Source organism: Scyliorhinus canicula, chromosome 11 (genome assembly GCF_902713615.1).
Source record: "Scyliorhinus canicula chromosome 11, sScyCan1.1, whole genome shotgun sequence".
Classification (NCBI taxonomy): domain Eukaryota; kingdom Metazoa; phylum Chordata; class Chondrichthyes; order Carcharhiniformes; family Scyliorhinidae; genus Scyliorhinus; species Scyliorhinus canicula.
Window position 1 is genome coordinate 1,569,453 of NC_052156.1, and position 12,941 is coordinate 1,582,393.

A 12,941-nucleotide genomic window follows, 5' to 3' on the forward strand; every position below is an offset into this window, starting at 1 on the left:
ATCAACTCCATATGACTTCTTCAGAGCTGAAATGCGATGGATTATATTGTTGGAGAGGGGGTGGAGAAGACGGGGCAGAATAGAAGATCAGGGATAAGTAAGGAGCAATTGACAAAGATGTCATGGACACAATAAAAAGGAAGTGTTAATGGTGACATTAAAGACTAAAGAAAGTGCTAATAGCAGCATCAAGATAGCAGAATGTGTTAATAGGAGAACAAAGGCCAATGCTTAGTGAAAGTAAAATGAAAGAACAAGTGACAGATGAGATGGCTGTGTGAGGGAGGGGAAACGTGATTTACATTGGCACAAACAATGAAAACAAAAAACGAAACGGGGGTCAAGATATAGGGGAAGGGTCAGTCTAAAGTCGTTGAATTGAATGCCGAGTCCAGACATCTGTAATGTGTCTAATCGAAAGATGGGGTGCTGCTGCTCCAGTTTACGTTGGACTTCAGTGGGGCACTGCAGCAGGCCAAGGACGGATATGTGGGCATGAAAGCAAGATGATGAGTTGAAGTAGCAAGTGACCGGAAGGTTGGGGTCATGCTCGCAGACTGAGTTACAGCATTCCACAAAGCAGTCACCCAGTCTGTGTGTTCTCTCCCCAACCTGCTGACAAGCACGGTGCGTAGTGATCTTCACTTGCAGACACTCCCTCTTGCCTCCCTCTGAACCATGACCCCAACACTGAGCATGAAGCCATTGTTTCCAGGACGGTCACTGACCTCACGCCTCTAGAGATCTTTCCTCCTCCTTCTGATCTCAAAGTCTCCCACTCCTACACAGCCCGTTTCTACCTTCTCCCCAAAACCCACAAACAGGGCCGCCTAGGTAGAATCATCGTTTCAGTCTGCTCCTGTCCCACTGAACTCGTTTCTTTCTATCTCGACTCAATTCTCACTCCCCTTCTCCAATCCCTTCCCACCTACATTCAGATTCCCTACGTCACACAAACAATTACTTCTTCCATTGGGCAGGAGATACAGAAGTCTGAGAACACGCACGAACAGACAAAAACAGCTTATTCCCCGCTGATACCAGACTCGTAAATGACCCTCTTATTGACTAACCTCATTAACACTGCACCCTGTATGCTTCATCCGATGCCAATGCTTATGTAGTTACATTGTATATCTTGTGTTGCCCGATTATGTATTTTCTTTTACTCCCATTTCTTCCCATGTACTTAATGATCTGTTGAGCTGCTCGCAGAAAAATACTTTTCACTGTACCTCGGTACACGTGACAATAAACAAATCCAATCCAATTTCCAGTTTCCTTCCCCTAATCTTGGGCAAAACTAACAGAGCTCCTCCTAAGAGCTGCAGACTACCAGTAACAATTGCCCCAGGGTAGCACGGGCTGCGATTCTCAACAATATTCAGCTTTCTGTGCATAAAACTAGGTGAAGCAATCCACTGTTATAAAGGGATACGCAGGCAGGGTATTCAATGTCCCACGGAGCATCTCACCTTCGCACAAAAGTTGTTGATTGCCTCTGGGGGGAACCCTCTCCTGCGAAGGGCAGTCAGTGTAAACAGACGGGGATCATCCCAGTCCCTGCAGGCAGAGTGAGAAAAAAAATCAGCTAACAGGAATCAAGAAAACAAAGGGCACAAAGACGCAAAAAGCATGAATGTGACAGGGACAGCGGTACACCAATCAGCTCTGCAAACTGGCTCTTCCACCACTCAATTAGACCATGTGTTGCTTGTTCAGACGATGTGAGGGTCAGAAGGCCAGCACTTGTTTACCCCAATTCCCTCGAGAAGATGGTAGTGAGCAACCTGCTTAAACTGCTACAGTCCATGTTGTGTAGGTACACCCACTGTGCTGTTAGGGAGATCTGCAACAATGTCAGAAGCTGGGTAGCTCTGGTCCCCCCCCCCCAAACTGAGCATTGATGAGTAGTTATTGCTGAGTAAGTACATTTGATGACACCTTTATGAAACCTTCCATCACTAAGCTGATTGAGATGGCAGTGTGCTAATTGGCTAGGTTGGATTACCTGGGCAATTTTCCATATAGTATCAGTATGAAAAATGAAATGAAATGAAAATAGCTTATTGTCACGAGTAGGCTTCAATGAAGTTACTGTGAAAAGCCCCTAGTCGCCACATTCCGGCGCCTGTCCGGGGAGGCTGGTACGGGAATCGAACCGTGCTGCTAGCCTGCTTGGTCTGCTTTAAAAGCCAATGGTTTAGCAACCAGCCCCTGAGGGATCCAGCATTCACTGTATATTCCCTACCTGCATTATAATTCCAGACTTATTTAATTAATTCAATTTTCCTAGCTGCCATGGTCCGATTTAAACTCGTGTTTCAGAGTATCAGTCCCGGCCTCTGGATCACATGTCCATTTTGTTACCACGCTGTTACCCCAGATCCCTCAAGACCTCCAGTTAACACACATCTATCAATCTCAGATTTTAAATTAACTGGCTGAGGATCGGCTGCCCCATGGAGACCCAAATATTAATGCACTAATGATCTGCTCATTAAACATCATTCCCTGGGGTTTAATTGTAGACCGTGCATGCTTTCAAGGTTTCAGTTTTGCATGAAGAATATTCAACCACAGAAGAACCAAATGACACAATACAATCCTTTACCTCACCACACCAGTCTCCACCAGCTTGATAATCTTTCTCTTTGACACCACTGCATAGTGTAGATTCAGCCGTCCATACTCCCATTGCACAGGGCAGTACAGGTCCAGGGCATTACACAGCCAGTAGTAGGATGAACGCCTGAAGGATATATATGGCATCAAGTCAGCACCTTAAACCCACTCAGACATCTTCCTCCTCCTTCCACAGGGATCACTTACCTGTACCGGATATCAGCTAACTGAGCACTAACCAGGTTTAGGGGCTGTTCTGGTCAGCACAGCTTAGCTCCAAATGAGAGACAGCCAAACAGGTGATTCGGGGCAGCAGGGTAGCATGGTAGTTAGCATAAATGCTTCACAGCTCCAGGGTCTCAGGTTCAGTTCCCGGCTGGGTCACTGTCTGTGTGGAGTCTGCACGTCCTCCCCGTGTGTGCGTGGGTTTCCTCCGGGTGCTCCGGTTTCCTCCCACAGTCCAAAGATGTGCGGGTTAGGTGGATTGGCCATGCTAAATTGCCCGTAGTGTCCTAAAAAAAAGTAAGGTTAAGGGGGGGGGGGGGGTTGCTGGGTTACGGGTATAGGGTGGATACGTGGGCTTGAGTAGGGTGATCATTGCTCGGCACAACATCGAGGGCCGAAGGGCCTGTTCTGTGCTGTACTGTTCTATGTTCTAAATGTCACCTATAAAAATCCTTTCCGAGCTATTTTGAAAGAACTGTTCACGGTCACAGACCTCACCCCACTGCTAGGGGAGGGGATGCTTTCTCATCAATACAACCGGTCTAAAAACTGTGGCTGCTTATTTTATTTTTCATTTTTCATGAGATGTGGGTCAGTGGCTGAGGCAGTATTCTTCTTTCTTTGCTCTTGAACTGAGCGGCTTGCACGGCCATTTCAGAGGGCATTTTAAGAGTTGACCACATCACTGTGGCACTGTTGCATGTAGGCCAGACCAGGCAAAGATGGCAGATTTCCTTCCCTGAAGAACATTAGTGAACCAGATAGATTTTTACGACAATTGACAAGGTTTCATGGTCTTCATTAGGGTTTTAATTCCACTTTTTTATTGAATTCAATTGCTCCATGACATTCAATGACATTTCTACAGTTGAATCCCTCACTGCCAACATGCTAGGGGTTACCATTGACCAGAAATTAAACTGGACTAGCCATATAAATACTGTAGCCGTTGCAGGCATAGTGGGCCGAATGGCCTCCTTCTGCACCGTAATAATTCTGAGCAGTCAGAGGCTGGGAATCCTGCAGCGAGTAACTCACCTCCTGACACCCCAAAGCCCATCCACCATCTCCAAGGCAAAGTCAGGAATGTGGTGGAATAATCTCCACTTGCCTGGATAAGTCCAACTCCAACCAGATGTTGGACACCATCCTGGACAAAGCAGCCGCTATTTTCCATATTCTTGCATTGGGTTGTGGGCATCACTGGCAAAGTCAGCTTTGATGCCCATCCCCAAGTGCCCTTGAACTGAGTGTCTGGCCCGGCCACCTCAGAGGCCAATTAAGAGTCAACCGCATTGCTTTGGGTCTAGAGTCACATGTAGGCCAGACCAGGTAAGGACGGCAGATTTCCTTCCCTAAAGGACATTAGTGAACCAGATGGGTTTTTATAATAATCGACGATAATTTCATGGTCATTATTACTGACCAGCTTTCAGCATAGCCTGGGCCTCTGATTTGTTGTTATGTGACATTACCACCCTGCATTACCATCTCCAGCTATTACTCGATTGGAACCCATCCACCGATTTAAACATCCAATCCCTCCACCACCGACACATAGCAGCAGCCGTGTGCACCACCCACAAGGTGCACCCCAACAACTTGTCAAGCCTCCAACGACCACAACCAAAATCAGTATAGATTTACAGATCTCAATCCAAAATCAATATAGATTTACAGATCTCAACCCAAAATCAATATTGATTTACAGATCTCAATCCAAAATCAATATAGATTTACAGATCTCAATCCAAAATCAATATAGATTTACAGATCTCAATCCAAAATCAATATAGATCTATAGATCTCAACCCAAAATCAGTATAGATTTACAGATCTCAATCCAAAATCAATATAGATTTACAGATCTCAACCCAAAATCAATATAGATTTACAGATCTCAATCCAAAATCAATATAGATTTACAGATCTCAACCCAAAATCAGTATAGATTTACAGATCTCAATCCAAAATCAATATAGATTTACAGATCTCAACCCAAAATCAATATAGATTTACAGATCTCAATCCAAAATCAATATAGATTTACAGATCTCAATCCAAAATCAATATTGATTTACAGATCTCAATCCAAAATCAATATAGATTTACAGATCTCAACCCAAAATCAATATAGATTTACTGATCTCAATCCAAAATCAATATAGATTTACAGATCTCAATCCAAAATCAATATAGATTTATAGATCTCAACCCAAAATCAATATAGATTTACAGATCTCAATCCAAAATCAATATAGATTTACAGATCTCAACCCAAAATCAATATAGATTTACAGATCTCAATCTGATATAAATATAGGTTTACAGATATCAAGCCAATGTCTAATCAATACCAAGCAAGACCCTTTAAAGAGGCCTCAACTCCGGCACATTTCTGAGACAGCAATAACCCATTGGGAGGAAGGTTTTCTCTATTCTCCATCTCTGACTTACCGAGCCTGGAATTCTTTGGTGCAGAGCGAGTGTGTGATATCTTCAAGGGAGTCGCATAAACAGTGAGTGTAGTCATAGGTGGGGTAGATGCACCTTCAAAACACAGGTAAAAACAGTGAATTCAGATTGCGGAGAGCACAGCAAACAATAAAGTACATGGGGCAGTCTGGCACAAGCTGAAAGTGGAATGGGCGATCGGGCGGAGAATGGCTTCCGACGGCGGAATTGGGGCAGGTGCCGGATTGACGCCGGTTCGCGATGCTCCGCCCCCTCCCAATCAGCATCATCGGGAGGGGTGCCGCACGCACCCGCAACTCCGGAAGCGCGTCATCAGCCACCCACCGGTCATGCTCTGCCCCTGATGGGCCGAGTTCCCGTCAGCACGGGCCACGCGCGCTCCCAGCGGTCGGGAACCTGGTGTGCCGGCTGCGGACAGTGACCAGCGCCGCCACACTTGGGCGGGATCAGTGCCGCTGGCCTGGGGGGGGGGGGGGCTTCTGCTAGGGCTGGGGGGGGGGGGGGGGGGCTGTGGGTGCGGTTGGCAGGTACATCGTCCAGCACGGCCAGCGACATGTTTTCCAGTCCGACCGGTGGGGCGTAGGCGATTCTCCGGCTGCTCTCCATGCGATCCGCAGGCATTCCACGCGGCACCGGTGCTAGCCCCTCACCGGTATCGGAATCGGTGAGGAGTTCGTGCCTATTTCCCCATCGTGGAGCATCACGGATTCTTCTTGCCACCGGCACTTAGCCGCAGAAACGGAGAATCCAGCCCCTATCTTTCTGAAATTTGCTTGAATGAGAGGGGAACTGACGGGTGCCCCCCCCCCCCCCCACTACTCGAGTGAAAAGGCTGGAGAAGCCGGTGCTAGGAAACCTAGGCCACGGCTGAATGGAAGGAGGATGTGAAACAGCTTCTCACTAGGTGCCAGACTCACAGTGAGAGCTTTCTAACTGTGGCTTCAGCAAGGAGAGCCCTGCACCAGAGCTGGAGAGACTGAGCGATGCACCGTGTACAGTGCATGGGGCACATCAGCATCCGGACAGGGATGCGGGATTCTAGCTTTCTGGAGGCTGGAATTTTAACCTCAGTAACCAGCAGCCAATCGGCCTCTCTCTCTCGTTCCTGCTGGTGGGCAGGAAAGGGCTGCTTTTCAGCAATTCAGTCAGAGTGGAGACAGGCTGGAGGGGTGGCTTAAACTTTTCTGTGGGCCTGAGGAATACTCCGTGTTCCTTTCAAAACCTGAACGGTCGCTCAGTGTGTGCCCTCTCTGCCTCGGGGGTAGTGCTCGAGGCTGACTGCCAGACACTGGATTTACCGTTTATTATTTAACACCCCAACACATTACAGAGTAAACGCGCCCTGCTTACCAGTTGTCCCCGGTTCGATGGTGTGGTGTGTATTTGATTCTGTAAGCCACTGGATCCATCTTGCCATCCTCCATAATCAGCTTCATACGAAGTGTCACCTCGCCCTCTGCAAACATCCCTTTCCGCATTTCCTGACAGACAGGCAGAGAGAAAAAGGAGTTGAGTCCGAGGCAGGCCCACTAAAACCCAAGTCAGCTTAACCCAGCAAATCAGTGAGCCCCTGTAATACGGAAAAACTGCAACCAGGGGGAGAAGATCAGTTATGGATGAGCATTCTCAGGCAATGGGGAATTCATGGTTCGAGCAGAATGGTGCAATGTGCAGCACCCTCACTAGATGGAGCAGTCTGCAACTACATGCAGAGCTCCCGTCTACACATTATTGTGGAGTCTGAAATGAATTATCAAAATTCTCTCGCTCAAACCATACAACAGTCACTGACACAGCCAACCCCCACCCCCATCTCCCGCGGCACAGCCAACCCCCACCCCCACCCACAGCGGCAGCAGGAAGTGTAGATGGAGTCAATGGATGGGAGGTGGGTGCGTGTGATGGACTGGGCGGTGTTCACGACTCTCTGAAGTTTCTTATGGTCTTGGGCCGAGCAGTTGCCATACCAGGCTGTGATGCAGCCCGATAGGATGCTTTCTATGGTGCATCTGTAAAAGTTGGTAAGGGTTAATGTGGACATGCCGAATTTCCTTAGTTTCCTGAGGAAGTATAGGCGCTGTTGTGTTTTCTTGGTGATAGCGTCGACGTGGGTGGACCAGGACAGATTTTTGGAGATGTGCACCTCTAGGAATTTGAAACTGCTAACCATCTCCACCTCGGCCCCGTTGATGCTGACAGGGGTGTGTACAGTACTTTGCTTCCTGAAGTCAATGACCAGCTCCTTAGTTTTGCTGACACTGAGGGATAGATTGTTGTCGCTGCACCACTCCATTAGGTTCTCTATATCCTTCCTTTATTCTGACTCGTCGTTTGAGTTCCAACCTACTATGGTCCTGTCATCAGTAAACTTGTAGATTAGGTTTGCCACACAGTCGTGTGTGTACAGGGAGTATAGTAGGGGGCTAAGTACGCAGCCTTGTGGGGCCCCGGCATTGAGGATTATTGTGGAGGAGGTGTTGTTGTTTATCCTTACTGATTGTGGTGTGTGGGTTCGGAAGTCGATGACCCAGTTGCAGAGCGAGAAGTCAAGTCCTATGTTTTGGAGCTTTGATACGAGCTTGGCTGGGATTGTGTTGAAGGCGGAGCTGTAGTCAATAAATAGGAGTCTGATGTAGGAGTCCTTGTTGTCGAGATTCTCCAGGGATAAGTGTAGGGCCAGGGAAATGGCGTCTGCTGTGGACCGGCTGTGGCGGTATGTGAATTGCAGTGTATCTAGACATTCTGGGACTATGGAGTTGATGTGCTCCGTGGCCAACCTGTCAAAGCACTTCATAATGATCGATGTCAAGGCCACCGGACGCTCATCGTTGAGTAGGGAGAGGTTGAAGATGTCTGTGAATACCTCTGCCAGCTGGTCCGTGTAGGATCTGAGTGCATGGCCAGGGACTCCTTCAGGACCTTTGCTTTCCGAGGGTTCACTTTCACAAAGGCTGTGATGGTGGGTATGGGTGTGTCCAAGGTTGCTGGAAAGTTGATTACTTTGGAATCCATTCTCAGACTCCCTGTAAATGCTGACATTCCCAAAAACCCTCCTGCTGAGGAATCCTTTGACCCTGCGATTATTGGTAGTCTTCGGAAAGCTGCTAGGTTTGTTTTATTTTGACGGTGGGGGGTGCGGGACATTATCCATTCCATTGCCAGTGGGGCCCTCGGGCCAGTGTTTAGACCCACCAACAACACCCCATGGTCCCCACAAGCTGAATAAGAGTTTATTGTCTTTTAAAACATTATTTTATGTGATGTGGAGGCCGCTGGCAACGCCAGCATTTGTTGCCTATCCCAAGCGCGACACTGGAGCGATTGTGGGGCCGATTCATAGGGCAGATAAGAGTCAATCGCATTGCAGGGGATGGAGCCACATGTAGGGCAGATCGGGTAAGGATGGCAGATTTCTTTCCATTAAAACATTGAACCAGGATGGGCTTCTATAACAACTGTGATAATTTCATCACCATTACTGACACCAGTTTTTAATTCCAGATATTTCATTAACTGGTTGAATTTATTACACAATTAAACTGAAATCTCACCAGTTGCTGAGTTGAACCCGTGACCCCAGAGCTCTAGCCTAAATCTCTGGATTAGGGTGCGATTACGGCTGTGTCACTGTTTCTCCTTACCTCAAAGAGAATGAGAGACTCCTCGATAGGCCGGTCTCTCCAGGGGGATGGGGGTGGGTTGTGTCCTTTGATCTCATCCACTTTCTGGTGACATGCGTACGCCTGATCCCTGCAGGACCGTGAAAACAACATTCTGAAAACTCAGTTCAAAACAAATCTCAGAATATTTCCCAGATCAAATTTTCCTGCTTAATATTGCTGTTTAAAGGAAAAAAAAACAAAACGTGCATTTCTGTAGCATCCTCATTGACCTCAGACATTCGGACTTTTGAAATTTGATCCCTCTTATGCGAGAAACACAGCAGCCAATTTTTACACAGCAAGATCCCACACAAAAAAGACAATGCGATAATACCAGATAATCTGTTTTAGTGATGTTGGCTGAGGGATAAATATTGGACAGGGCTCAAAGGAGAGTTCCCGCACTATTCTTCAAAACGGTGCCATGGAACATTTAATGTTAACTCGAGACAGAACCTCAGTTTAACTTTTTTTATTCGAAAGGTGAACACTCCTCCCCTGACTATCGGTCCGAGAGGGATGCGGTTTCTCTGGAACCGCTGCTTCTGCTCACACTATCGCAGCCGAATGATATTTTGCATTTACATGGATTTGCTTTTGCTATATCTGCGTTGCACAAACCCACCACCATTTTCTCAGAACAACCAAGCTTGGGCAATATGAGCCAGAATCATGAGCGACACCCACATTTCCTGAATGGACCTTCAAAAACATTCCATTTTCATCCTCACAGGGGCTGATAGCGTCAAGATAGCGGGATAATTACAGAAGGTGATAGTGGCAAGTTGTTTGGGGAGGTGCTGAAGACAGTTGTTTGGGATGAAGTTAGGGAACATGCTGGATGGTTTGGGGAATTCAGCAAGCAGAGGATTGCAGAGTGAATGGTGGATGGGGGAAGAGAGGCTCGAAAGGTGGGGCTGGATGTGAAATAATAACCATTGCGGTCTAACAGTTAACATGGTATTCGCTTCTTTAATTCTACCACAAAGGTAGAGTGAGGCTGAAATAATATCCTAGTGGTACAAAACGCCGGCATTGTGTTTGTGGGAGGAGCCAAGCCACTCAATTTGTATACAGAGCCACCCAGACTCGAAACGTTAGCTCCCTTCTCTGTCCGCAGATACGGTCAGGCCTGCTGAGGTTAACCAGTATTTTCTGTTTTTGTTTCAAATACAAACGTGTTGCGGGATTTGATCAAATAAATTTTCGATTAGCGTCCTTTCTGAATAACTTTGCTTCTGGTCATTTAACTTTGTTAAAATGTGTCACCTTCAAAGAGAAATAACTAAAAAAGAGAATTGTAAATTAAGGCTATAACTTAGAGCAGCATCCGCAAACTATTTATTATTTTGTGTTAGAGGAGGAATTAATCAAGCATAACTACCTAAACCTTATTATTTTAATAAATTTAGAGTACCCAATTCATTTTTTCCAATTAAGGGGCAATTTAGCGTGGCCAATCCACCTACCCTGGGTTGTGGGGGCGACTCCCACGCAGACACGGGGAGAATGTGCAAACTCCACACGGACAGTGACCCAGAGCCGGGATCGAACCTGGGACCTCAGCACCGTGAGGCAGCAGTGCTAAAAACTGCGCACCCCTGCTATCCCCTAGACCGTATTTTTGTCAAAACATTCACTTCTCTTACTTTTTCATCAGTTAGTTTGACGGTAAACTCCAAGCAAATTCCAGCACTAAATGGTTATTTTTATTAATTAGTTGTTTGTAATTCAGGCGAGGGGGCATGAGAGTAGGCCGAAGGGATTGCCCTTCAGGCGAGCGGGGGAAGAGTTTCCGATATTTGGGGATTCAGGTGGCACGGGACTGGGCAGGTTGCATCAGCTCAACCTGTCCCGACTGGTGGAACGAGTGAGGGAAGAGGTCCGGAGGTGGGATGCGCTCCCGCTGTCATTGGCGGGGAGGGTGCAGACTGTTAAGATGACGATTCTCCCGCGGTTCTAGTTTGTTTTTCAGTGTCTCCCCATCTTTATCCCACGGTCCTTCTTTAAGAGGCCGAATAAAATTATTCTGGGGTTAGTATGGGCAGGGAAGTCCCCGCAGATGAAGAGGGTGATGCTTGAAAGGAGCAGAGGAGAAGGGGGGGGGGCTGGTGTTTGCTGAACTCCAGCAACTATTACTGGGCGGCCAACATAGCGATGATAAGGAAATGGATGGTTGGTGTGGGGTCGGTTTGGGAGCGGATGGAGGCTGCTTCGTGCAGGGGCACTAGCTTAGCAACCCTGGTCACGGAGCCTCTGCCGCTTCCGCCGGCACGGTACTCCACCAGCCCGATAGTGGTGGCAGCTGTTCGGATCTGGGGCCAGTGGAGGAGGCATGCAGGGGAGGTAAGAGCATCGGTGTGGACCCCAATCTGCGGCAACCACCGATTTGCCCCGGGGAACATGGACGGGGGGGGGGGGGGGGGTATCGACTGTGGAGGAGGGCGGGGATTGTGAGGATGGGGGATCTGCTCCTGGAAGGGAGCTTTCTGAGCACGAGTGGGCTGGAGGAGAAATTAAATGAAAATTGCTTATTGTCACAGTTAGGCTTCAAATGAAGTTACTGTGAAAAGCCCCTAGTCGCCACACTCCAGTGCCTGTTCGGGGAGGCTGGTACGGGAAGTTTGGGCTGGCGAGAGGGAACAACTTTAGATACTCACAGGTGCGTTGATTTTGCCCGCAGACTGGTGCCATCCTTCCCAGGTCTCCCGCCGAAGGGGAGGCAGGACAGGGTAGTTTCGAGGGGAGAGGTGGGAGAGGGTAGAGTTTCAGACGTTTACAAGGAGCTAATGAGAGCTGAGCGGTGGGAGGAGGTACGGTTATGCTGATACGGTTAGATAGGAGAGCGGTGGGAGGAGGTACGGTTATGCTGATACGGTTAGATAGGAGAGCGGTGGGAGGAGGTACGGTTATGCTGATACGGTTAGATAGGGGAGCGGTGGGAGGAGGTACGGTTATGGGGATACGGTTAGATAGGAGAGCGGTGGGAGGAGGTACGGTTATGGGGATACGGTTAGATAGGAGAGCGGTGGGAGGAGGTACGGTTATGGGGATACGGTTAGATAGGAGAGCGGTGGGAGGAGGTACGGTTATGGGGATACGGTTAGATAGGAGAGCGGTGGGAGGAGGTACGGTTATGGGGATACGGTTAGATAGGGGAGCGGTGGGAGGAGGTACGGTTATGCTGATACGGTTAGATAGGAGAGCGGTGGGAGGAGGTACGGTTATGCTGATACGGTTAGATAGGGGAGCGGTGGGAGGAGGTACGGTTATGGGGATACGGTTAGATAGGAGAGCAGTGGGAGGAGGTACGGTTATGGGGATACGGTTAGATAGGAGAGCGGTGGGAGGAGGTACGGTTATGCTGATACGGTTAGATAGGAGAGCGGTGGGAGGAGGTACGGTTATGGGGATACGGTTAGATAGGAGAGCGGTGGGAGGAGGTACGGTTATGCTGATACGGTTAGATAGGAGAGCGGTGGGAGGAGGTACGGTTATGCTGATACGGTTAGATAGGAGAGCGGTGGGAGGAGGTACGGTTATGGGGATACGGTTAGATAGGGGAGCGGTGGGAGGAGGTACGGTTATGGGGATACGGTTAGATAGGAGAGCAGTGGGAGGAGGTACGGTTATGGGGATACGGTTAGATAGGAGAGCGGTGGGAGGAGGTACGGTTATGGGGATACGGTTAGATAGGGGAGCGGTGGGAGGAGGTACGGTTATGCTGATACGGTTAGATAGGAGAGCGGTGGGAGGAGGTACGGTTATGGGGATACGGTTAGATAGGAGAGCGGTGGGAGGAGGTACGGTTATGTGGATACGGTCAGATAGGAGAGCGGTGGGAGGAGGTACGGTTATGCTGATACGGTTAGATAGGAGAGCGGTGGGAGGAGGTACGGTTATGCTGATACGGTTAGATAGGAGAGCGGTGGGAGGAGGTACGGTTATGGGGAT

At 48.4% G+C, this 12,941-nt stretch overlaps 1 protein-coding gene across 1 annotated transcript in view; it reads right to left on the bottom strand.

Annotated features, from left to right (window-relative positions):
- Positions 1-12,941, bottom strand: part of qars1 (glutaminyl-tRNA synthetase 1) — a 101,320-nt gene that overhangs the window by 31,734 nt on the left and 56,645 nt on the right. Inside the window, exons 14-18 of the mRNA XM_038812003.1 lie at positions 8,967-9,075; positions 6,676-6,806; positions 5,308-5,400; positions 2,615-2,752; positions 1,476-1,563 (exon numbers count right to left, since the gene is read on the bottom strand). Of these exons, the coding sequence (XP_038667931.1) occupies positions 1,476-1,563; positions 2,615-2,752; positions 5,308-5,400; positions 6,676-6,806; positions 8,967-9,075 (559 nt within the window). The remainder of the gene's footprint in view (positions 1-1,475; positions 1,564-2,614; positions 2,753-5,307; positions 5,401-6,675; positions 6,807-8,966; positions 9,076-12,941) is intronic.